The 27,418-nt window shown below is 34.4% G+C and overlaps 1 protein-coding gene across 7 annotated transcripts in view; it reads right to left on the bottom strand.

Moving 5' to 3' along the window:
* Nucleotides 1-16,016: 16,016 nt before the first annotated feature.
* Nucleotides 16,017-27,418, bottom strand: part of LOC126928432 (tachykinin-like peptides receptor 86C) — a 46,179-nt gene continuing 34,777 nt past the window's right edge. For all 7 annotated transcript variants that reach the window (XM_050744165.1, XM_050744177.1, XM_050744179.1 and 4 more), the window contains 5 exons: nucleotides 24,874-24,954; nucleotides 22,141-22,291; nucleotides 18,262-18,458; nucleotides 16,625-16,728; nucleotides 16,017-16,232 (listed from right to left, as the gene is read on the bottom strand). In XM_050744165.1, coding sequence (XP_050600122.1) covers nucleotides 16,114-16,232; nucleotides 16,625-16,728; nucleotides 18,262-18,458; nucleotides 22,141-22,291; nucleotides 24,874-24,954 — 652 coding nt within the window. In that variant the 3' untranslated portion in view covers nucleotides 16,017-16,113. The remainder of the gene's footprint in view (nucleotides 16,233-16,624; nucleotides 16,729-18,261; nucleotides 18,459-22,140; nucleotides 22,292-24,873; nucleotides 24,955-27,418) is intronic.

Genomic DNA, 27,418 nt, shown 5'->3' with positions numbered 1-27,418 from the left:
GAATACGCACGAGCGAGTACGTCACGCGACAGTTTGAAACAACTGAGCGATCGCCAACCGACAAATCGCGGGTACAATTTTTCGTTCCAAGATGGATAAGTATCGTTGTACAGAATGAGCTCACAATGCACTTAACATAGATATCTATCTTACGATTAATTAAGGCTAAAACGCACGCATTCCAAGGTATCCAACGTCGTCCAACGTCGTCCAACGTTGTCCAACGGTGTCCAACGTCGTCCAACGGTGTCCAACGGTGACCTACGGTGCAGCCCAGTCTGGATCATCCAAAATTCTGTTCGCGGCATTTGGAGATACAAACCGGACTGCTGCGTAGTTCTTAGCTTGGTATCGTTTTCCAAAAAATTAATCCGTTGATTAATCTTTGGAAAACGATGCCAATTACCAGGTCTCACCACGCGGAGGTGACTACGCAAGAGACCCGCCCATGAGTTATTTAACTTTATACATCCATCTCGACATTCAACCCATTGGCGGAATGTCGAGGTACGACTCTACTTGACCATGGGCCTGCGTAAAGAGATATGGGAGTATACCACGCGACAGTGTGAAAGAATTGAGCGACCGCGAAGCGAAAAATAACGAGGACAATTTTTTCTGTGTAGTAAGCAAGAGGATGAAGAGGAAAGAGATTTTTATTTTTCGTTCCAAGATGGATCATTGTACCGAATAGAATCACGCATTTACCTGTACATCTGTATTTACCTTATGAATAATTAAGGCCAAAGCACCCGTACCCCGCGCTTGCCCACGATGTCCCACTCATCGGGAGATATTAGTCCGGTCTAGATCATCGAGACAGTTTTGGATGGTCTAAACTAGACTTTGTTGAAACAGTTTTTACCATGATATCGTTGTTCAAATGTTATAAATTAGTGGTTTAAATATTATAAATTAATGCTTTGATTGCTATTAAGTAATAGCTTAAAAGTTGTTCATTAATGGTTTGATTGTTACAAATTAATGAACTAATTGTTATTAAGGTATGACTTAAATGCCACAAATTAATGCTACAATTGTTTTTAAGTAATGGTTCAAATGTCGTTAATTAATAGTTTGATTGTAATAAATTAATTGTTATATGTTATTAATTAATAGGACAAATGTTATAAATTAATAATTTAAATGTTAAAATAAATGTTTTGAATGTTGTTACTTAAAGGTCCAATTGTTGTAAATTAAAATCTTATATGTTACAAATTAATAGCTTATATATTAAAAATTAATAGTTTGACTGTTAGAAATTAATGGTTTAAATGTATAAAGTAATAGTTTAAAAGTTGTTATTAATGGCTTAGACGTTATAAATTAAGAGTTTAAATGTTAAAAATTAATGGTCTAGAAGTATAAATTAGTGGCTTAGATGTTGTAAATTAATGGCTTGGACGTTATAAATTAATAGCTTAAATGTTATAAATTAATGGCTTAAATGTTATAAATTAATAGCTTAAATGTTTTAAATTAACAGTTTAAATGTTAGAAATGAATGGTCAAGAAGTATAAATTAATGGCTTAAATGTAATAAATTAATGTTTTAAATGTATAAATTAATAGCTTAAATGTTATAAATTAATAGCTTAAGTGTTATAAATTAATGGCTAAAATGTTATAAATCAATAGTTTGACTGTTAGAAATTAATGGTTTAAATGTATAAATTAATAGCTTAAATGTTATAAATTATTGGCTTAGATGTTATAAATTAATGGCTTAAATGTTATAGATTATTAACTTAAATGTTATAAATTAATAGTTTAACTGTTAGAAATTAATGGTTTAAATGTATAAAGTAATACCTTAAATGTTATAAATTATTAGCTTAGATGTTATAAATTCATGGCATAAATGTTAGAAATTAATTCCTTAAATGTTATAAATTAATAGCTTAAGTGTTATAAATTAATGGTTTAAATGTTATAAATTAATGGCTTAAATGTTATAAATTAATAGCTTAAATGTTATAAATTAAATACTCAAGTGTTGTAAATTAATGGGTTAGACGTTATAAATTACTAGTTTCAATGTTATTATTTGATATTTTTTTTATTTACCTTATGTTTAAGTTCCTTTCCGATGTTCACTCTCCGGGAGTTCAAGCACGAAAAAACCCCGCGCGCGACTTGCGTGTTCCTTATATAACTTAACAAGGTGTCGGAACGTTAATCAAACGGTAACAATGTTTTGACATAGCTGGAGGTGGTTTTTTCATTATAACAAAATCAAATTGAACAATTTCTGAATTTTTATCGTAAATTGACGTCTTTAACGATTTAATACGATATCCATTTTGCCCATTTTTATAATTTCTACAAACTAAGACTAAATTCACACTTCTTTGATACTAGTTTTCGACTATCAATTAGTTTGAACAAAGAGGGGAAAAAGCCTAACGGCGGTCGATGACGTTACTGTGAAATTAGTTAAAGTATTAAATAATCGGACCGATAAAATTTATATTATATTATCGATATCCGTTCATTTACTCGTGCTAATTAAAAAATAAAATGTTCTTTTTTCTTGAATAACACCAACATCACTGTCTGCGATGTTTAAAATTTTTACTTAATGCTTACTTAAAATTCAGGTTCCTCTTTAATTCCTCTCAAGTGAAACGAGTAAATTTACTCGTCATATTTGTAACGTAAAATGGCTTTTTTTCTTCAGTACCGCCCGCATCGCTGTACGTGATACAGTTATTAATTTTGTAGCGAATAACATCAATTAATTGGCTGTAATCGCGGTTAGGTATTTCTTCGTTAAAACTATCGATCTATTAGACTATTAGCGAGAGACTTATTGATGCCTTAAAGAATGGTCTGATTCTTATAAATTAATGTTTTACATGTTGTCCATTAATGTTTCAATTGTTATAAATTAATAGCTTAATCGTTGTTAATTATTTGCTTAAATGTTATAAATTAATGTCTTAGACGTTATAAATTAATAGCTCAAATGTTAGAAATTAATGGTTTAAATGTATAAAGTAATAGTTTAAATGTCGCAAATTAATAGCTTAGATGTTATAGATTAATACCCAAAATGTTATAAATTAATAGGCATAAATGCAATAAATTAATAGTTTGACTGTTAGAAATTAATGGTTTAAATGTATAAAGTAATAGTTTTAATGTTGTTATTAATGGCTTAGACGTTATAAATTAATAGCTTAAATGTTATAAATTAAGAGTTTAAATGTTAAAAATTAATGGTCTAGAAGTATAAATTAGTGGCTTAGATGTTGTAAATTAATGGCTTGGACGTTATAAATTAATAGCTTAAATGTTATAAATTAATGGCTTAAATGTTATAAATTAAAAACTTAAATGTTATAAATTAATAGCTTAAGTGTTATAAATTAATGGCTTAAATATTATAAATTAATAGTTTGACTGTTAGAAATTAATGATTTAAATGTACAACGTAATAGTTTAAATGTTGTAAATTTATTGCTTAGACGTTATAAATTAATAGCTTAAATGTTATAAATTAATAGCTTAAATGTTATAAATTAATAGCTTAAGTGTTATAAATTAATGGCTAAAATGTTATAAATCAATAGTTTGACTGTTAGAAATTAATGGTTTAAATGTATAAATTAATAGCTTAAATGTTATAAATTATTGGCTTAGATGTTATAAATTAATGGCTTAAATGTTATAAATTATTAACTTAAATGTTATAAATTAATAGTTTAACTGTTAGAAATTAATGGTTTAAATGTATAAAGTAATACCTTAAATGTTATAAATTATTAGCTTAGATGTTATAAATTCATGGCATAAATGTTAGAAATTAATTCCTTAAATGTTATAAATTAATAGCTTAAGTGTTATAAATTAATGGTTTAAATGTTATAAATTAATGGCTTAAATGTTATAAATTAATAGCTTAAATGTTATAAATTAAATACTCAAGTGTTGTAAATTAATGGGTTAGACGTTATAAATTACTAGTTTCAATGTTATTATTTGATATTTTTTTTATTTACCTTATGTTTAAGTTCCTTTCCGATGTTCACTCTCCGGGAGTTCAAGCACGAAAAAACCCCGCGCGCGACTTGCGTGTTCCTTATATAACTTAACAAGGTGTCGGGACGTTAATCAAACGGTAACAATGTTTTGACACAGCTGGAGGTGGTTTTTTCATTATAACAAAATCAAATTGAACAATTTCTGAATTTTTATCGTAAATTGACGTCTTTAACGATTTAATACGATATCCATTTTGCCCATTTTTATAATTTCTACAAACTAAGACTAAATTCACACTTCTTTGATACTAGTTTTCGACTATCAATTAGTTTGAACAAAGAGGGGAAAAAGCCTAACGGCGGCCGATGACGTTACTGTGAAATTAGTTAAAGTATTAAATAATCAGACCGATAAAATTTATATTATATTATCGATATCCGTTCATTTACTCGTGCTAATTAAAAAATAAAATGTTCTTTTTTCTTGAATAACACCAACATCACTGTCTGCGATGTTTAAAATTTTACTTAATGCTTACTTAAAATTCAGGTTCCTCTTTAATTCCTCTCAAGTGAAACGAGTAAATTGACTCGTCATAGTTGTAACGTAAAATGGCTTTTTTTCTTCAGTACCGCCCGCATCGCTGTACGTGATACAGTTATTAATTTTGTAGCGAATAACATCAATTAATTGGCTGTAATCGCGGTTAGGTATTTCTTCGTTAAAACTATCGATCTATTAGACTATTAGCGAGAGACTTATTGATGCCTTAAAGAATGGTCTGATTCTTATAAATTAATGTTTTACATGTTGTCCATTAATGTTTCAATTGTTATAAATTAATAGCTTAATCGTTGTTAATTATTTGCTTAAATGTTATAAATTAATGTCTTAGACGTTATAAATTAATAGCTCAAATGTTAGAAATTAATGGTTTAAATGTATAAAGTAATGTAGTATCGTGGACAAAAGGCCTAAGATATCGGCCGAACCGTATACAATGTTGCGAGAACCGCGGTGTCGTTGGGTACAGCAATGTATCGTCGATCTTTTCAACTGAACAGTTTCGTCTAAAAGGCCTACGTGACCCTGGCCACGAGCGTTTTCGGGACACGTGCGCTATAGGGCGGGGAAAAAAACAAAAGAGACGCTAAAGACAATGTTAGTTAAGACGCAGGCGAGAACGAACGCAAAAGGCGCGCAGTATGGGTTGAGAATCGAGAGCGTGCGAGTGCGGATGCCGAAGACGAGAGTTATAGAGAGTGATTTGAGCGGAATAAGACTTTTGTGTTTTAGTTCAAGTTGAACATTTATCGTTCTCTGTCCAATTAATCCTTGTTATTTTTATTTATCTTAATAAATAGTATTAGGAGAATTTTACAAATCTAAATTATCCTAATCCCATCCTTTTCCGATACTACAAATTGGGGGCTCAGCCGGGATTGAAACCAGACAGAGAACGACACGTTTAACGGAACTAATTGTGCTGAAAAAAAAAAGAGTTGAAAATGGCAAATTGTGAAGAGGAACAGTTTTCGACTGAAGAGGTTTCGACGCTGGAGGAGCTAAGAAATAAGCTCGCAAGTCTGAATCTGCCGATATCAGGCTCGAAGTCAGTGCTGATGGCCAGGCTGAACCGAGCGTATAAGGCTGGTCAATCAACTTCGAAGGAATCGAAGCGCGATGAGGAATCGGTAAATCAGCGAAACCTAAGGAGTGGGCAGAGAGCTGAGCGCGATCAGGATGGAGACGAAGACCTCGAGAAGCTGAGGACGAAGGAGTTGAGAGCGCGCCTCGCTAGCTTGGGGTTAAAGGTCACAGGGAGAAAATCTGAACTACGCGCACGGCTACAGGCGGCCCTGGAAGGAGACAACGTATCGTCGGAAGAAGAAAGCGACGACGAAAGTGACAATGAAAAAGATGAGAGAGACGTGATGAAACACGAAGGAGGTACGCGAGCGATGTGCTCGGACCGTGATGAACATCGCCAAAAGGCAGGTACCGTTTCGGTGTTAAGCTTTAAAGACGTCGAAGACGCATTAGAATTGTTTAGCGGTGACAAAGGTGAAAACGTGGAGCGATGGTTCGAATCATTCGAAGAAGTCGCGGACACGTGTATGTGGTCCGACGGTCAGAAGGCAGTCTAAGCGAGGAAGCTGCTGAGGGGATCGGCGAAAATATTCGCAAGCTTCGAGTGCCATGCCAGGACTTGGCATGAGCTGAAGAAGGGACTAATCAGAGAGTTCTCCAGAAAGTCCAACAGTAGGCAAGTACACCAAAAGCTTAGTGGGACGAGAAAGAAAAGCGACGAGGCGTGCTTGGCCTACATGTATCGCATGCTGGAAATAGCCAGTCATGCCGATATAGAGGAAGAAGTCAAAGTAGAGTACATCATAGACGGGATAATAGACGAAGAGGTCCATAAATCTATGCTGTATGGTGCTGCATCCATCAAGGAGCTAAGGAAGAGGCTAATCGCGTACGAGGAGCAGAAGAGCCGAAGGACGAAGTCGGTTGCGAAGCCGGCCAGAGTTGAGAGAAACAACAGTCCCAGTCAAGGTGGAAGTGCGAGAAAGACGCGTTGCTACAATTGCGGCGATAAAGCACATGTAAGCGCGGATTGCCCGAACAAGTCGAAGGGTCCTAAGTGTTTCGAGTGTAGAGAGTACGGACACGTCGCATCGAAATGCAGCGATCTGGGTAAGTCCCCTAAAGAGGTTTGTAATACACAAATGTCGCTGCGAGCGGGTTGTAAAAGTGTTAGAATTGGAAATTGCGAACTGAGCGCGTTGATAGATACCGGTAGCGAATTAACCCTGATGCGGGCGGATCAACATGCCAAAATTGGAGCGCCCAAATTAATTCGGGAAATTATCGAGTTTCGCAGTATCGGATCCGAGAACAATCTTACGCTCGGGAAATTTTCAACGGATATTGTCATAGATGATGAGTTATATCATATAACGGTGCATGTAGTTCCAAACACTATGATGCACCGTTCGTTGATAATAGGCACAGACTTCCTGGATACCGTTGAGATGAACAGGAGGAGGGGAGATATCTCCATTTTCAGATTAAAAGACGAAAACTCCGATGGGATTCCGGAAGTTTTTAAAGTAGACATAGAGACGGGGGCGCGTGAAGTAGATTTATCCCATATCGAAAACGTGCACCATAAGCAGGCAGTAGAGAGTTTAATCCGAAATTATAGGCCACAGAAAACGCGCGAAGTAGGAATCAAAATGAACATAATATTGCATGACGATATTCCGGTTTACGAAAGGCCGCGAAGACTATCTCCACAAGACAAGGTCGAGGTCGACAAACAGATCAAAATGTGGCTGGAGGATGGAATAATACGCCAATCACATTCCGACTATGCCAGTCCGATCGTTTTGGTAAAAAAGAAAGACGGCTCGACTAGAATTTGCGTTGATTATAGACAATTAAATAAAAAGGTAGTAAAAGATAGATACCCACTGCCCTTGATCGAAGACCAACTAGATTCGCTACAGGGCTCGAGGGTATTTAGCACGTTGGATCTTAAGAACGGATTTTTTCATGTTCCTGTTGGGGAAAGTAGCAGGAAGTATACAGCGTTCGTAGTCCCCACAGGCCAGTACGAATTCCTCAAAATGCCTTTTGGATTGTGCAATTCGCCAGCCGTCTTTCAGAAATATATAAACGCAGTTTTTAAAGAGTTGATCGCGACAGGGGTGGTGCTGACGTACATGGACGATCTGATCGTGCCGTCGACTGACTTTTCGAGTGGGATAGAGAAACTAAGCACAGTGCTGCGTGTTGCTAGTGAACACGGACTACTCGTAAACTGGAGTAAATGTCGATTCCTACAAACGAAAATAGAATATTTGGGCCACATCATCGAGGGCGGTAATATTCAACCATCTGAATGCAAAACCAAGGCCGTCGCTAATTTCCCGGAGCCCCGATCGGCTAGAGATGTTCAGAGTTTCCTGGGCTTAGCGGGATACTTTAGGAAGTTTGTGCCCCGGTATTCTGTCATCGCGAGACCATTGACAGATCTATTAAGGAAAAATGTCCCGTTCAGGTTCGAATCGCGCGAGCGCGAAGCGTTCGGAAGCCTAAAAACCGCGTTAAGCGAGAAGCCACTGTTGAAGCTGTATCGCGTTGGAGCGGAGACTCAGCTGCATACGGATGCGTGCAGCGGGGGATACGGAGCGATCTTACTGCAACGCGACAGCGAGGACAACGTTTTTCACCCCGTGTATTACTCGAGCGGAAAAACATCACCGGCTGAAGAGAAGTACACCAGTTACGAGCTTGAGGTTTTGGCCATCGTGAAAGCGCTGAAGAAATTCCGTGTCTACTTGCTCGGCATTCCATTCAAAATCGTTACAGATTGTCAGGCGTTCGCGTTAACAATGCGGAAAAAGGACTTGTGCGTGCGCGTCGCGAGGTGGGCGATCCTCCTAGAGGAGTTCGATTATAAGGTGGAGCATAGGCCCGGGACCAGTATGATGCATGTCGACGCGTTGAGTCGAAACCCCCTACCCGAGGTCATGCTAATAGACGAAGACGAACGAGGGATTGTCGTACGTTTGAGAGAAGCGCAGTTGCAAGAGGATGACCTGCGACAGATCCGAGACAACATAAAGCAGTACGAGGCCGACGGGTACGTCTTAAGAAACGAACTTTTGTATCGAGAAGTAGAAGACACACCGCTATTGGTCGTGCCGAAGTCGATGCAAACCCAAGTGGTCCGACGAGCTCACGAACGTGGCCATTTCGGCGTTACCAAAACAGAGGCGTTGGTAAAAAGGGACTACTGGTTCCGGGGAATGCGCGAGAAAGTGGAAAGGGTGGTGCGGAGTTGCATCGACTGTATCCTTGCGGAGAGAAAGCAAGGGAAGAAGGAAGGGTTGCTAAATACCATCGACAAGGGAGAATTGCCGTTCGACACGTATCACGTCGATCATATTGGACCGTTACCCACTACAAAGAAAAGCTACCGGCATATCTTCGTAGTGGTCGATGCTTTCACCAAGTTCGTCTGGTTGTACCCCACCAAATCAACGGGTTCTGCAGAGGTTATCAGCCGCTTGGAAAAACAGTCTGTTTGTTTCGGGAATCCGCGAAGGATCATCTCTGACCGTGGGACGGCGTTCACAGCTGGTGCTTTCGAGGACTATTGTAGCGAGGAAGGCATAGAGCACGTGCGAACTACAACTGGAATTCCGCGGGCCAATGGTCAGGTAGAAAGAGTAAACCGGATACTTATCCCGTTGTTGACGAAGTTATCTGCACCAACGCCAGGCGAGTGGTTCAAGCACCTGGAGAAAACTCAAAAATACCTCAACGCAACACCCAGCAGAAGCACTAGCGTTACTCCGTTCCAGTTGCTGTTTGGCACGCGGATGAGAATGCGGGACGATCCGCAGATGAGGCAGTTAGTTGAAGATGAATGGGTCGCAATGTTCCAGGAAGAACGGGATCAATTGCGTGAAATAGCAAAGAGACGGATCGAGGAGCTTCAAACCCGCAATAGACAAACGTTCAACAAGAGACGCAAGAAGGCGACAGTCTACAAAACAGGAGATCTGGTGGCGATCGAGAGGACGCAAGGCGGTCCTGGGTTAAAGCTGCATTCAAAGTTCCTTGGGCCGTACCGTGTGGTGAAAGTCCTGCGAAATGACCGTTACGTAGTGCAACGAGAAGGCGAACACGAGGGACCGCGCACGACTTCCACCGCAGCCGACCACATGAAGTGGTGGAACATTGGTGTTAGTGATGATAGTGAGAACAGTGATGAGCACATCTGAGGGCAGATGTGATTTGTCAGGAATGGCCGAGTGTAGTATCGTGGACAAAAGGCCTAAGATATCGGCCGAACCGTATACAATGTTGCGAGAACCGCGGTGTCGTTGGGTACAGCAATGTATCGTCGATCTTTTCAACTGAACAGTTTCGTCTAAAAGGCCTACGTGACCCTGGCCACGAGCGTTTTCGGGACACGTGCGCTATAGGGCGGGGAAAAAAACAAAAGAGACGCTAAAGACAATGTTAGTTAAGACGCAGGCGAGAACGAACGCAAAAGGCGCGCAGTATGGGTTGAGAATCGAGAGCGTGCGAGTGCGGATGCCGAAGACGAGAGTTATAGAGAGTGATTTGAGCGGAATAAGACTTTTGTGTTTTAGTTCAAGTTGAACATTTATCGTTCTCTGTCCAATTAATCCTTGTTATTTTTATTTATCTTAATAAATAGTATTAGGAGAATTTTACAAATCTAAATTATCCTAATCCCATCCTTTTCCGATACTACAGTAATAGTTTAAATGTTGTAAATTAATGACTTAGACGTTATAAATTAATAGCTTAAATGCTATAAATTAATAGGCATAAATGCAATAAATTAATAGTTTGACTGTTAGAAATTAATGGTTTAAATGTATAAAGTAATAGTTTTAATGTTGTTATTAATGGCTTAGACGTTATAAATTAATAGCTTAAATGTTATAAATTAAGAGTTTAAATGTTAAAAATTAATGGTCTAGAAGTATAAATTAGTGGCTTAGATGTTGTAAATTAATGGCTTGGACGTTATAAATTAATAGCTTAAATGTTATAAATTAATGGCTTAAATGTTATAAATTAAAAACTTAAATGTTATAAATTAATAGCTTAAGTGTTATAAATTAATGGCTTAAATATTATAAATTAATAGTTTGACTGTTAGAAATTAATGATTTAAATGTACAACGTAATAGTTTAAATGTTGTAAATTTATTGCTTAGACGTTATAAATTAATAGCTTAAATGTTATAAATTAATAGCTTAAATGTTATAAATTAATAGCTTAAGTGTTATAAATTAATGGCTAAAATGTTATAAATCAATAGTTTGACTGTTAGAAATTAATGGTTTAAATGTATAAATTAATAGCTTAAATGTTATAAATTATTGGCTTAGATGTTATAAATTAATGGCTTAAATGTTATAAATTATTAACTTAAATGTTATAAATTAATAGTTTAACTGTTAGAAATTAATGGTTTAAATGTATAAAGTAATACCTTAAATGTTATAAATTATTAGCTTAGATGTTATAAATTCATGGCATAAATGTTAGAAATTAATTCCTTAAATGTTATAAATTAATAGCTTAAGTGTTATAAATTAATGGTTTAAATGTTATAAATTAATGGCTTAAATGTTATAAATTAATAGCTTAAATGTTATAAATTAAATACTCAAGTGTTGTAAATTAATGGGTTAGACGTTATAAATTACTAGTTTCAATGTTATTATTTGATATTTTTTTTATTTACCTTATGTTTAAGTTCCTTTCCGATGTTCACTCTCCGGGAGTTCAAGCACGAAAAAACCCCGCGCGCGACTTGCGTGTTCCTTATATAACTTAACAAGGTGTCGGGACGTTAATCAAACGGTAACAATGTTTTGACACAGCTGGAGGTGGTTTTTTCATTATAACAAAATCAAATTGAACAATTTCTGAATTTTTATCGTAAATTGACGTCTTTAACGATTTAATACGATATCCATTTTGCCCATTTTTATAATTTCTACAAACTAAGACTAAATTCACACTTCTTTGATACTAGTTTTCGACTATCAATTAGTTTGAACAAAGAGGGGAAAAAGCCTAACGGCGGCCGATGACGTTACTGTGAAATTAGTTAAAGTATTAAATAATCAGACCGATAAAATTTATATTATATTATCGATATCCGTTCATTTACTCGTGCTAATTAAAAAATAAAATGTTCTTTTTTCTTGAATAACACCAACATCACTGTCTGCGATGTTTAAAATTTTACTTAATGCTTACTTAAAATTCAGGTTCCTCTTTAATTCCTCTCAAGTGAAACGAGTAAATTGACTCGTCATAGTTGTAACGTAAAATGGCTTTTTTTCTTCAGTACCGCCCGCATCGCTGTACGTGATACAGTTATTAATTTTGTAGCGAATAACATCAATTAATTGGCTGTAATCGCGGTTAGGTATTTCTTCGTTAAAACTATCGATCTATTAGACTATTAGCGAGAGACTTATTGATGCCTTAAAGAATGGTCTGATTCTTATAAATTAATGTTTTACATGTTGTCCATTAATGTTTCAATTGTTATAAATTAATAGCTTAATCGTTGTTAATTATTTGCTTAAATGTTATAAATTAATGTCTTAGACGTTATAAATTAATAGCTCAAATGTTAGAAATTAATGGTTTAAATGTATAAAGTAATAGTTTAAATGTTGTAAATTAATGACTTAGACGTTATAAATTAATAGCTTAAATGCTATAAATTAATAGCTTAAGTGTTATAAATTAATGGCTTAAATGTCATAAATTAATAATTTGACTGTTAGAAATTAATGGTTTAAATGTATAAAGTAGTGGTAGAAGGACGTCTATCCTTGTCGCACAATATAGCTTTCCTTGTTTAACAGGAGTTGAGATATCTTCTCGTACATTCTATGCTCCTTTTTACTTTCCTGCAGTTCCGGCCGTCTGCCATAGATCGCAGCGTCGATCATATACGTGTTTTTTTAATTCATCGAATTTTCGATAATTCGGTTAATAACGATTATCCACGACGATACCTCGTCACCCGAGGCGAATTTTCGCATGATTTTCTCTACACGTAGTTAATTTACGGTCTTTTGTACACGAAGAACTTGGCACAGTTTCTAAGGAAGTTCCTACAATTCCTTGGAGAGTGAATTAATCGCGCAAAAGATTAACTATAACAACCAATCGTGAAGTTGGTCAGTGATCAACCTATAGTCACCTATTTCAGAGGGAGAAGAATTTATATAATATTTGGATTCATGACAACTGCAGATATTTTACAACATTGTTAACTTTCTCAATTTGACAGAATATTTTATATCGATTAATAAACTTTCTCAATTTTGTACAACAATTACGTTAATCCTTAAATATACATGTAATTCTGATATTTTCACACAGATAATTCTGTTCTAATTCTGTTTCTAATATAAGATTACGTTAGTGTGTTGTTGTAGGTCAATTATTCGTTTAATTACTTACTTCATTTTATTTAATAACGTTTGTAATTTGTAACTGTAATATGCCTCTATATTTAGAATAGCATATTTAGGGTAGAATTCCCTCTATATTTGAATCTGTAGTGCGATAAATGCTCGTGTACTTACCCATTTACGTGCCATGCCTACCCAGACTAGGCACGGTACTCTTCTTCTCTTCCTTCCCACATCTACCAAACGAACGATAAAAATTGCTTGCGGCAGCAAAATCGGGTAGCTTTCACTACCTCGAGCCGGTTTGGACACACCACCACGGGGAAGAAAACCCAGGGTGAAGAATCGAGCCGAGTTACGAGTCCGACATCTTACCGCGGAGCTAAACGGGCTCTTTACGTGTTGCTTGCTTAAACCTATATTTATGTTTAATCCATTTTTTCCACAATCACCGCTCTTTTGTCTTCTACCTTTTCATCAGAGAAATATTTTAGATACACTCTATTATTCTCTGCCCTTCTTTCTACTCACCACCCATTTACCACTTATTAAATTTATCAAGTCCTATACATTTCTCTTTTCCTTCTATGCCAACTTTCCTTTCTCAAATAACATTATACCTTTCAACAAATTTTCTTTCTCTCTATTCCCTTCCACCAAACCTTCTTCCGACGTTCTTCTTTCCTGTCAGACTTTGTAACGCACTATAATTCTCATCCAAGTCTACACCAATGATGTAATTACCAGCATATTTCCTATAATTCTATATAATTACTACATTTAATAATACCGTTCCATTTTATTTCTAATACCTTTCGTTCCTTTAAATGGAAGTCATTTAACGTTAATCACTTTCCATATATTATCCGTATAATTACATGATTCCAATCGTGTTATTCCTTATTAATATATTTCCAGATATAATTATTACCTTTCGTAATGGTATTTTATTCCATTACCCATACGTTTCACAATTACGCCTTTCTTAACGCAACCATATTCTTAATCTTTAAAAGCTATTCTATCTGTCATTTATCTTTTTAAAGCCTACTTTCACAATTTATGGTCAATGGTCGAATAAACAACGCGCACGTATCTTCTAAATGGATCTTTATTTATTCTTTAGTCTCCTAGAATCCAAACAAATCCATTCTTTTACCATCCAGAAAATTATATTGCCTTACGTATTACCTATTATCATTTTATACTCTCTTTTCCTTCTTTTCTTACTTCTTTCAACTTTCACGCATCTAACGTCTACAATCTTTTTACATATTTTACAATTTTCTAACAAAACTAACCCATGTTTTGACAAATTCCCATGCTTAATTAACATCGCTATTACCTTTCCTGCTCCACCCTTCCACGCACCCAAGTTAGCAACGCGTTTATTTTATTTACGCATCTTTATTACACACCTTGTCTTTTCACCCCATATTTTTACGCTCTTATCATTACTTGTTTTACGCAAAACGTTTCACATTTCCAAATTATTTTATTTACACTTGTTATTTACACATTTACAAGATACTTCTCCCAGCCCTTCCCTCGTTTCACACTTTTTCTCTCACGCTCGCACGCAACCAACCAGATAATACATTTTCTCATTATCAACGATTAAACGTTCTTTTCCTTCTTCTTCTTGTTAATCCTCTTGCTGCTCGTTGTTATTCGTCACAGTCCATTTCCCCAGATGCATCGTCCATTCATGCTCGCAGGGCAATTTATACAAAGGAAAACAAACCGATAACCTACAACTAGATATGAGATAATTAGAATTACCGTTCGCGCTGTATTTATCACAATGTGCGATCAACGTACCTTAGTGTTAAATTTCCAATTACACAAAATATCTTACACAGCTCCGACCAACGAAAAACTCTGCAACAGTGGAACATGCGCTCGTTAGACGGCCGAGTCACCGTCATAAACTACGCACAGTTCGGATCGATCACTTTGTCCAATAAATTATTCTAGTACTTTCGAATAAATTTAATACACTATATATATATATATGTCGGAGATGAAGGAACACCGGAGCCTTCCCTTTGAAACTTTGGGAAAACCCCCTAATACTGTAATTTATATTCTACCATAGCCGTAATTAAGCAATTGCCGTCATTCAATCCGACTGTAATTGTTCGAGAGTTATGATAGTGAGCTTGGGCTCGAGGCGACAACCAGTCGCCGAACGTAGCCGCGGTCAAGGGATGAACGTTTTGTCTAACAAAGGCATGGAGTAATTCTATAGCTCTCCTTAAAAGAAATAGTCATAGCGGCACGTGACAGTAAACATTCCAACAGACAAACAGTCTTTGTTCCAACTACGGGAAGATAGGAGAAATCTATTTTTCCACGAACGACGCTTCCCGCTAGCAACTTTCCCTCATGGGCTGCTAGCATCTTTTTCTAACCACCGATATGGAGATTGACCGATTATCAGCAATGCTAATTTCCCTCACCTTCTGAACGATGACTTTCCTCGACAAATCCGAGGATCTCGTGTCCTTAGACACACCCCATATAGTTTTTCCTCGGTGGCATCATCGGCACAGAAAGTCGTTCTCTCTCGTGCGATCTCATCGACGAAAAGAGTAACGTCTTTACGATCAGTGAATATTTCACGTTTTGTTAACAAAGAGTCAGACTTGGACTTTGCGAGAACGTACATCTATCATCCCGTTGACCGCGGATTCGTTATCGAACCTGAGGCCATTGTCACTAGTGTCGCGAGCGCTTAACCGCCATGGTTAATTGTCAAAACTGTAACATCTCCATTATTGTAATAAACTTCACCTGTGTTGTACCGCACCAATGGCTGATTCTCGTGAACATTCCTTTGACGCCCCTAACCCCAACCCTAATCATAACGTCAACCCGACATATATATAATACTATATAATATATACTATATACATTAGGTGGTAATGACAAAATCTGCAATCACTTAGTTGCCAACGTAATATTACGTTATATAATATTACGTTATATAGTATTAGATAGGTGCAAAAACAAGGACAGAGTTATAATAAGTTAACATTTATTACGATACTTACAATTATCATAAGATTTTACTATTTACAAAAAAATTTGTTTATTATGTTATTTATATGTTATTTATCAGACGGTAGTTGTGTCTTGTTTGTGATCGTATATACATATAGATCGCATTCGTATATTTTGCATCTGTGTCTTTGCCATGTTACGCTTCCAACGTATCGAAGCGGATTTAAGACGACCTGAGAATAAATTACTAAATTTATGTTTAATTAATCAAATTTATACTTGTAGTATTAAACGCAAATTTTATTGTTCGTTGTAAATTATCAATCAATAACTTCCTAAATACGCAAAATAAAAATGTAATGATGCATTAAATGACATGTTCGATAATAAAATAAATAGTTCGATAGTAAAAAGTTTATCAAATTCTTCTAACAAATGCACAAAAGTCTCCTAACAAAAGTCATAATCTAAGGAATGCCAAAATCACGAGAATGAAAAGTTTGAAATATCGCATTTGAGATCTTATTTATTAGTTATCGATATTTAAAAATTAACCAAAATATCCCTCAGATATCTTAAGCAATCAACTATGTGTAAAATATATTATAATCCGATAATTGCTTACCTGAGTTATAAGGTATCACATCTGTTCGTTTTACAAAGTCATGCATTGGGGAATCGTCGCAGTTTGTACGTTTGCATATTATTAGTTGGAAATAGAGCCGAAACCTGTAAGAAAATCAAAAGACATCAATTTACAATCTACGTGATTCATATACGTACGTAGTTGTTTTTAAAAAATTAATCAGTTAATTCCAGCGAATATCTTGAACGTGTTACTCAAATATGATTTATCGATAGGATTATTAATACCTACTAATAAAAGTTATGGACATTTTTATACAAATTACGCAACTATGTTTCCCATTTCAAAAAATTTGAAAAAAAGTTACCGCATTAAGAATCATAACAAGACACTAATACTCTAAAGATATAAATATGCTCATTGGACAATTACAAAATAAAGTCAGGTTACAAAAATTCTCCGAATTTTTTAAGGATCAAATTTGTAGTCAAAAATTCTGAAAAGAAAATCACAAACATGTATGCCATTGTACAGAATACCCTTAATTTTTGTCATAAGTTTTAATTAAGTAGAACAAAAGAAGTGGAGCTTAAACTGTAAATTACGTTTCTGGCTTCTGTAACTATCCTTGTGGTAAGAGTAGTGGCTTGATACTTTGTAAAAACGTATTTGTACTATAAAGATGTATTTACTATAAAAATGATTTTATGCCAGTACTCCATTGGTTATTTGTTATTTGCGCAAATTCCAAATTTTTGTTTGCTTTATTTTTAAAATATTTTGTATGAGTACGTCATATTATGATATCTTTGATTTTGTAAAAAGCTGCACAGATGTTACATAGATTAACGTTCAAGTTACTTTTAAGATGATCTCTAATTTCTATGGCATCTTCAGAGTTTACTTTATCATTTGAATGATAAATAGTCTGTCCAAGTTAATGAATATTCTGTGAATGTTCATTTGCAGAATCATATTTTACAGTCTTTCTTATTCCATACCTATGAATTATACATGCGATGGATCTATTAGGTACAGTTCTCGAAAAAGTAAACTTTTACATTAATAATGCAAATCTAGGTAAATTTTTTCCTGCGCTGAAGTTTTTGCACATTTTTATGACATTCTTTATTGGTAATTTTTACTTAATGGAATTTTATGCATTGCTTGCGTCGATAACGTTTTTAAATACTCTGTTATAATTAATTATCATTAAAGAGTGGTGCATGCGTTATAGATTCTTTCGTAAACTCTATGAATTAAGTCGATTCATGAACGCTTTTTTTTATGTTTGCAAGTACATTTGATTTCCTGCATAGTGTCTATTCTAAAAGTTTTGCGCGAATACTATTGTTAAATAAAAATTATTTACTAAACTGATTTTTTATGGAGAATTGTTTGAAACTGGTCGGCGTACGAATACATTTCATATCAACTGTAGACGCATTTAATGTCTGTTGTAATATTCATCTTTTGACTTTTAATTACCTAATTCTCTCTCATCATCTCAAACAATGCATTTGGCGGTTTCAACAATGTTTCGATGGAATATCGATTTTCGATACTGTATAATACCATGCTAACAAGACATTTTTGCTTCCTCGCTTTCATCTTCTTTACCATCTTAAGAATGTACCTTTTTTAGGAACAAGATATTATCAAGATATGAAACTCACCTATTGTTCATCCAGTAGTATATGATAGGATTTACCATGGCATTTGACATGGCGAGCCAATAGAAACTTAAATAAACATGTTGGATGTTGCTATTTTCCGCCAAATGCTTGTGATGATAAACGAAAATAAAAAACCCTTGATAAGGTAGCCAACAGATGGCGAATATCACAACTACGATGATAAACATCTTCACAACCTGTAAGAAAATATGAAAACTATATATTGTTTTGTCCATCGTTTGTTCGAAATTTATTAGATTTGTACATGTCGATTTATTGGTATAAATTGTATAAATTGTTTTAAAATAATGAAATATTCGATTACGAAAAATCGACCTGAACTGTGTAAATTGCTATCCAACTATAAGTATCGGCTAGTTTGTGTATTCTTATGTAATTTTATATCTTTATAGATGTAGCTAGAAAAAAGATGTGTTTTGTATAGAAACTTTCTCCCACCCACCAAATAATTATAATGAGCGATTTGTTTTAGATGTTTTATATATTTTTGCATATCATGTGAATACTATGCATTTTTATATTTCCTGCAAATGCATAAATCTCTGCAGTATAGTGATAATTACAATTTTTGTGAAATCTTTACTCTATACTCGCACATACATGCATAGTACATTCTCAGGACATAATATGCATGAGATATTATAGATACATGTGCACATACATGGATACTGACATGCATCTTGATTGATGAAGGAGATAATAGAAGATATGATAAAAAAAAACTATATAATTAATTGGTTTCAATTCGGAAAAAAATGATTCCTATATATATTATAAATACGTCTGGATAAGTTTCATGAGGCAAATAATATGCACTGAAAGAGAAATTTGAAAAAAGTGGTACTAGCTTTATTTCAACATAAGTCGTTCTGCAATGTCCGATAGTCTCATGGTAATTTTCGGCACTTTATTATTTTTTATTCTCGCTGCCTAATTATCAATTCGCTAACTTGGCTAGTCTTTCTGTCATATTATTAATTTTCTTAACTTATTTCTGAATTATGGTTCTATATTAAAGTTATTATTTGTTGGTTAAGAAAAAATTTTTTAATAGCTATATTAAATCTTCCAAAGAACGCTCTCACAAAAATCATTTTCCATGTTAACAAATGTTTCGTAGCTATTTGATAACAAATTAAATATGATTAATATTTAATTTCATCGGATTAGATGAAAACCTTTAACCACCTCTGGATTAATCGATCAAGATTAATCAAGATTAATCAAGATTAGAAAATGTAGACTTAACAATCTCAATGAATTATCACGAGGATCGATTAATATTTTACAGTAGATTTCCTCTGAGCTAAACTTTTAAGCAGAAAGAGTTTGATCGGTTATCCCAAGAAAAATTTAATTAATTAGATTCTGCGTTCTTGTCATACTTTTTTTAGAACAAAAGTACGACGATAATTTGACCTACATTATCTAAATACATTTAATGAATGAAATTCCATTCATTCTAAATTCCATTCATTTTTTTCCAACTCAACGGTCAGTTGAAAAAAATTAGCCCTCAGGAAACTCAATTAAAATGAAATTCTCACTCAAAAGAATTAGTTGAGAAAATTCTACAATATGACCGTCGTTATTCAAAGCTAAAATGTTACTCTCATTTTAGTCAAATCTAACACGAAATCATATGTCGCCGTCAAAAACACGACTTAAATGAATTTCTTTTGTCGTATTTTACTGTGCTGAGTCAAATCCTGTCGTACTTCCCGCGTGTCCTCGCTCACGCGGTATAATTTAAAAAAGAAAGTGAACGTCGATCCTTTCTCCATACAGCCACAAAACTTGTAAAGTGTTGAAACATTTCTATAATATTAAAAGTAAATTAATATTTTACAAAACCATATGAGATAACTAGAAAACCTGGTGCACAAATGCTGTTTAAAGAATTGAAGTCCATCAAGTAAAGAGTAACAAGAATTTGGCTTATTGAGGTCTTGTAGTATAACTTGGCTCTTTTGTATTAGGTCTTCCTATAAATCATAAACAATGTAATCATTGGTTTTCGTATACTCGATGAAAATAAACAATAGCATCTTGACGATTGATCAATTATAAACATTTTGTGTCTTCCATAATTCAGCATCTTTCTCTATTAACTTTTCTATTCCAATTTCTTCAAACTCTGATAGCAACAATTCCTATTGTTTTCAACTTAACTCTCAGAGTAACTGCGATACTTCTGGGACAAGCCAATATAATTTTATCATTAACCTCCCTATAATTCTACGACTTCTTTTATAACTCTTTTTCCAGTTGCATAAAGAGTAGTTTTGCAAAGGGTTTCTTGAAATCAATGACACCTGGCGCGTACTGTTGGCTTTCGTTTGCTTCGTGTTATTCCCAGAGTTCTCGTCGCTCGCGAGGTGATTCCACGCTATCGGATATTTGTTATTCGAATGCAACGGACTCGCTCTTATTCAGCCCGGTATTATACCACTGGTTGCTGTAGAAACAGATTGTGATTTTTCTACAGCAATAATGGATTTCCACATACGACCATACATACATATCGACTGTGTATAAGAAAGTCGATTAAAGCAATCGTTAAACTTTAACGCTTTTAAAGTTAAACGCTTTACTTGCACGTTAAACTCATCGCCATTCATATCGAGAACTAACTCTACAATAGAACGTTTCTCATACATTTCTATTATCAGAATTTCACATATCTGGATTTTATGTCCCGATAAGCCTGTACTATTATAGTAGATAGATCAGTGCCTACTGGGGAGTATGGTACGCGGTTGGGAAACTTATGAGTAGAGTGCAACAAAAGTGCAGAGGACTCTGCAAAGTTTCAACGACGTCAATGATTTAGATAACATCGTTAAAAAAAAAGTGCGCAGATGTAGTATAATATTTTGCGAAAATTAAATGTTACGATGTTAAATGCGATGAAAAATGCTGTCGCCAATGCATCAGTTGATTTATATGAATAATCTGTACGTTTACAGGTAACGATTGTTTGCAAAAGAAATCTACACGCATTCCAAACATCTACAAACAAATTCACATATATGGTGTATATATATATATATATATATATATATATATATATATATATATATATATACCATATATGTGAATATATATATATATATATATATATATATATATATACCATATATGTGAATATATATATATATATATATATATATATGGTATAATATATATGGTATCATAAATCTCGTAAAGACGGTGTGTAACTCGCTGATGAGATCGCACGTGAATGAGACTGATGAAACTCTGCTCCCCTTACGATCGCGTTCGTTTATATTATATTGGTCGAGGGGATACCGATAAAATTCCAATCGCCTTTGTTAGACGGTTCCACGTAGCGGCGACATTGTTTCTGCCCGGAGTTTGATTATTAATACAATATGTGTGTGTCCTACGATATTGATACTCCGAGGCAAAACCACACGTGCCTTGATTTGTGCTCGAACACGTGTGTCGCTACAACTATATTTTTAAGGAGAGCTATACGACTACTCCATACCTCTGTTAAATAAAAACGTCCATCCCATGACCGTGGCTATGTTTAACGATCAGTTGTGTCACTTCGAGCCCAAGCCTACTGTCATAAATCTCGGGCAAAATTGATCGGATTAAATAATAAACAACTACTTCTAAGTTTCGTTATTTAAGTACAGCTATAATAAAAAGTTTAGGCTAAAGTATTGGGGATCTTCCTAAACATTCCAAAAGAAAGGCCCCGGATGTCCTTTCATCTCCGACATATATATATGCACGCTTTTTAAAAATACCCATACCCACTGTAATTATATTATAGTCCTATTTTTCTAATATTATCATCGATTATATATACTTTACAGTTCTTACCTTCCGTTTAGATTTTATTGATTTCTTTTGGTAATACGTTAGCTCTCCTATGGATTTTGAGCCCCAGAGTTTTCGGCCCATTAGGGTATAACATATTGCCATCAACGCCATAGGTACTAGATACGTTACGCTCAAAAATACGATGTTATAACTGTAACAAAATAAATGCTTCATTGAAAATACTAAAATAATTTCATGATATTTAGATATATGAACTGTTGCATCCTATAATTAAGGGTTTAAGCTTATTTTTTACAACTACTACAGGTTACTTACAGACAAATCTTTGAAATTAGTGATCGGATCGATATCAAATCAATACTATCGATAACAGTTCGCAAATTATGACGTGTGAATAGTATCTAAGGCGTAGGTATCAAAAATACACAAATAATAAATGTATCAATATGTAAATACAAATAACATTGTGTCAAAATGCGTTTTCCTTTGATAAGTCGCAAGATACGCAAAATTCGATAGGTGTGTGGACTTTTGCGGCTGATCGTATGTATTCATCGTCTGTTACAATATTTATAGAATTTTTCGCGGTCATCGTGAAAAACTGAAAACGTGATATAAATCCAGCATTTTCTAAGAATTAATTAAAAGAGTCGCGTGGTGCAATACACGTAGTTATATAAAATCCAAACCCCGGGGAAATTCCATAACACTGACAGAAATCGTCCGAATATACTTCGCGATATTGCACAAGTTTTATTACTTCTCCACAATACTACACAATGGAATGTGAGCGCGAGTGAGCGAAAAATGTTCGCATAGTAGCTTGTTTTCAGCAGTGGATCAATTCAATGCTGTCATCGATCAATTATATCTGAACATTCCAGTCAGTTTTAACTTTAACGTTCAAACGAGTCAGAATTATAAAGCTATCGAACGATCAGGAGAATAAAATGACTTTAACAACATGGTAATTCGAAACCTTTACTTATTCAAATTTGTTGCCTTAAATATTATAATAAGAAATAGATAATAAAAATAAATTAATGGAATGAAATTACGTGAGGTCGGTTTACGTGGGATTTATCCGAATTATATTATCTATTATATATTATACTTATCTTATTATATATTAACTACTTATCTGCGAAAATCAACACGTTCACCTCGTTTATAAATTGCTCTGCACAACTCGGTTACTAGTTATTATTGGTAGCAAATATGTAATACGTAGCACTTGTAGGAGAAACGAATGAATATGAAAAGCAAATAACTATCTCGTCTTTGGAGAAGATATTGAGGTAGGCGCGTGATAGATACGTCTATGCCAATCAAAGCATTCACATGACGATTCTCGTGAGAAGCCGTATCGCGATATTCATTTCGTATACCTTGGCAATGAATATTTCTCCAGCTGGGTTAATTTCTCATCGACAAATGTGAATTTTAATAAAAAATCAAACGGTAAATCGCGTATCCACGAAGAAACATCACTTGTTTAATCAAGTAAAGTAACGTATAATTATTTAAAGATAACATCTAACTAAATATAATGATATATTATTTAAATAATCACTTTCCAAATATTTTATTTAAACGAAGCCCAAGCTTGATAAAGCGGTGGAGAAAGAATGAACAGGCAAATGCTCGAGTTACACTACTTATTGTTAGTTTATATGATGTTATCCTTTGGTGTTAATTAGATGATGATATCCTCTGCGTCCAATTGAAGGGTCGTAGACTACGGCAGATAACTTCCTTTATATTCCTCTTTTCTTCCTTTCCTCATTCCTTTAGCCAAAGAGATATCCAATATTGCGTCTGACCGGCTCCTCTTCCAGCTTTAGCCAAATAGAAAGTCGATGATTGTTGAGTTGAAAAGTCGGAAGATGCTCAGTTTGCAGCTTTTCTTAGTTCTTCGAGGCTTCCAGGTTAAATGTTTGTTAGGTACGCTGCCGATGATTTTAAACTATTTTGTCGTTTTATACTATGTCAATATGCGTTTGGTTGGGTTTACATTAGTCCAGTCGCGAGATCAAACGATTACATTTCAGTGGTTTGACCAGAGATCGGTCGACACATTATTATGTCCACATGATTCCACTCTTTTTTGAATCGATGAAGGTGGTAGACTACACTGGCTATGAATTCACGCAAAGAAAGATACCAAAGTGCTCTACCCTCCGTAAAACAAATGACTCGTGTTATTTCTCGTAACGCACGTCGATGTATATGTCACAAGAATCCATTAATTCTGCTTAAATGAATTGTTGTACTTGATCACAATCCATGAATATTGAAGAACCGGCTCGAAGAATCAAATTGTTTTCCGTACATTGCCCGAATGAGTTCCATTGGTGCTGTACTACAATACAACCCGGAAAGTGCTAAAAGCATGATAAATTCAACGATTGACTGACGACGAGTCGCAATTCTTGAGTGGCGGAGGAAATCTTGCAAAATGAAGGAATATTATAATACAATTTTTCAGAACGTTATAACTTGAGTAACTGTCATGCTGCTTGGGATCTAAGAGAAGGCTACAATCAGTTACGCGAGCTTACGGATACTCGACTATTTAGTCATTCATCGAATTCATCGCATATTCAATAATGAATGATTACAGCCTCGCGATATCTTACAAATGCTGATTTATGAACGTTTGTAGTCACTGCTTGTACCGAAAAGTCTAAAGAATGGTGCTACTATATCTATATATCTTAGAAACATAATTTAATGCACAAAATTATAATGATTAATACATACTACACTTACAAGTATTCAATTCTGCTGTGCATATAAGTTCCGTCTGGCCATACCAGGTAACACGAAATCCTAGTCGTGCCATTCGAATACCTATAATTAATCAGTAAATTTGACATTACAAAAAGATGGCGCTTTTATAATAATATACATATATATAAATGTATAAATATATTATATATATATATATATATATAAAAATTGTATCATTCAAAAAATGTTTTTGACAAACAACAGGAGGATACAGATGATACATCGCAGATCGTACATTAGATCTGCTTATTTATATAGATCCGTAAAATCAACACATCCGGAATATCAAAACTTATTTTATGAAACTCCGAGTGAAGTCAATTAATGTCTCCCTTAGTTCACGAATTTGCTTATGCAATTAATCACTAAGCAGAATAAGACAACAAAAATCTTCTCTCTTTAAATCTCTTTATATAGACATTCTTCCCATTTCATTTCATCCATTCATTCATTCATTCCTTCATTTGTCCAGTAACTTACTCCTTCATTCGGCCATTCATTCATTCCTTCATTCATCCATTCTTTCATCTATTACCAATCTGTTTTTTTACTTGTACTTTATTTCCCCAATATGCGTTTGCACTTTTTCACCCTTGTCTTCTGCTTTCACTTTGCTCTGAAATAAATTTAAGTTATCACGCTGATATTTTATTTTTATTGTCGAACTGGCTTTGCCCTTCTAACATTATTCTAACCAAAAAGAAGTTACGGCATCTGGAAGGTCGTCTTTAAGCAAGAGTATGAAAATGGATAGTGTTCATCCTTGTGTTTAAAAAACGTTTACGAGCGTTTGCACTTTTTACCATCTGTATGTCTAGTTTAACTCTTGTGTATGAGCCTGTCTATGTTAATATTACACTGCGTCGAAGCTATTTTTCAGCGTTTTATCTGTATAGAATTCGTTGTGCTTGTTGCCTTACTCTTCTAATTACTTCTATGGAGGCAACTTTACGTACTGGAAGGAACATTAAATTTCTATACTCGGAATTTCATGAAGTAAATATAAATCTGCTATATCTTTTGTGGACTGTGGGTACTTTTAATGGTGTAGAATGGCATAGATTCCATCTCTACGACTTGCATAAGCCTCTAAGCATCTATCGTTGGGTTTAACGATCAGTGAAATCGTCACTTTAGCGGTCCTATATTCGTTTATGTAGTAATGATTGCTCAGTATCAGAGATTTAAGGGCTACTAAGTAATAAACGAAATCTTTAATGCATATTTTGTATGTTTGTCTTATGTTCACCTTTATTTTATTTTTGTTTGTAAAAGTACTCGATCTCAGGAATATTTCCCTTAATTTTTAAGCAGGTACCTATCAATAAGTATTATAAAAAACTTCGAACGTAGCTCTTTTATCCTTCCGGTTTATCTTATTCTTGTTTGTAGAAACGTTCTTTTATTATCGACTATCCTATATACAGAGTGAGCTACGGGAAATAGAATACTTAATATCTCCTTTGTTTGTCGTATAAAAGAACTTTTTAGAATAAAGTTCTACTATTTGACTGAGCATATATAACAATTGAAGTTCTTTCTCAAATTATTAATTTTCAGAATTTTTTGAAACCACCGATGTTAGTTTAAATGTTATCATATATTTCTAACTTGATAGATGTAATTCATCGATCTATTATAATATAAATTAAATAATCTTGTACTCACACTAAGAAATTTAGGACAGAATATTATTTGGAGAAATTATTCTATTCGAACTAAATTAGATGACGTTCAAATGACGACTCTCGGTAATCATACAAGTACTTAATAGTACTGTATATAAGATATTAGACTATTTCATTCATTTCTGATGACATAGATGTTCAACACTTAATTACAGTCTTTCATGCTTTCTGCAGTGGTTGATTACTCGCGATAAATATCCTCCTCTAATATTATTTATATTATCTCCAGAAAGAAATGAAATTTTGTGAGAATTGCAGGGTGCTATCTCTCTTCAGCTTGTTGGTTTCTTACTATCAGTACTATCTCTGTATTTATGTATATTCTGATTCTGATAATATTATATATATGATTCTTTATTTGTACAGTAAGTAGTAATAATTTTTTAATTCGTTTATTGATTCTTCCTGATTGATTTAACCCATATCTCTCAGATCAGGCTTATTTCGAGGTCAAATATGATCTGTTGTTAAGTACTACGAAGCTGAAATATATGGATCACGTTAAAAGATATTCGTTGTCTTGAAACATTGTAAGAGAATATGACTTGGAGAAAAGTTTCTTCCATCGTGTACTTCTTATATATCCTTAATCGACTACCCAAACGTCTCTTGCCCTCGGGATGATGGAACAGTGGAAAGGAGAAAAAAATATTGAACGTCTTCAAGACATTTTCTACAAAGTGTCATGTGTTTAGCCACGTTTAAATAATTGCTTTCTCAGCGACATGCGAAGGCATCGGGAATATAAACCAACCGCGACACTTCGATGCCTAAACATTAGAAATCCTCGAGAGATCCTAAGAGTATCATACTTATCTATCTATTATTTTGCGTTA

The sequence above is a fragment of the Bombus affinis genome, chromosome 2 (genome assembly GCF_024516045.1).
Source record: "Bombus affinis isolate iyBomAffi1 chromosome 2, iyBomAffi1.2, whole genome shotgun sequence".
Taxonomy (NCBI): domain Eukaryota; kingdom Metazoa; phylum Arthropoda; class Insecta; order Hymenoptera; family Apidae; genus Bombus; species Bombus affinis.
This window is presented reverse-complemented; position numbering and strand designations above follow the sequence as displayed.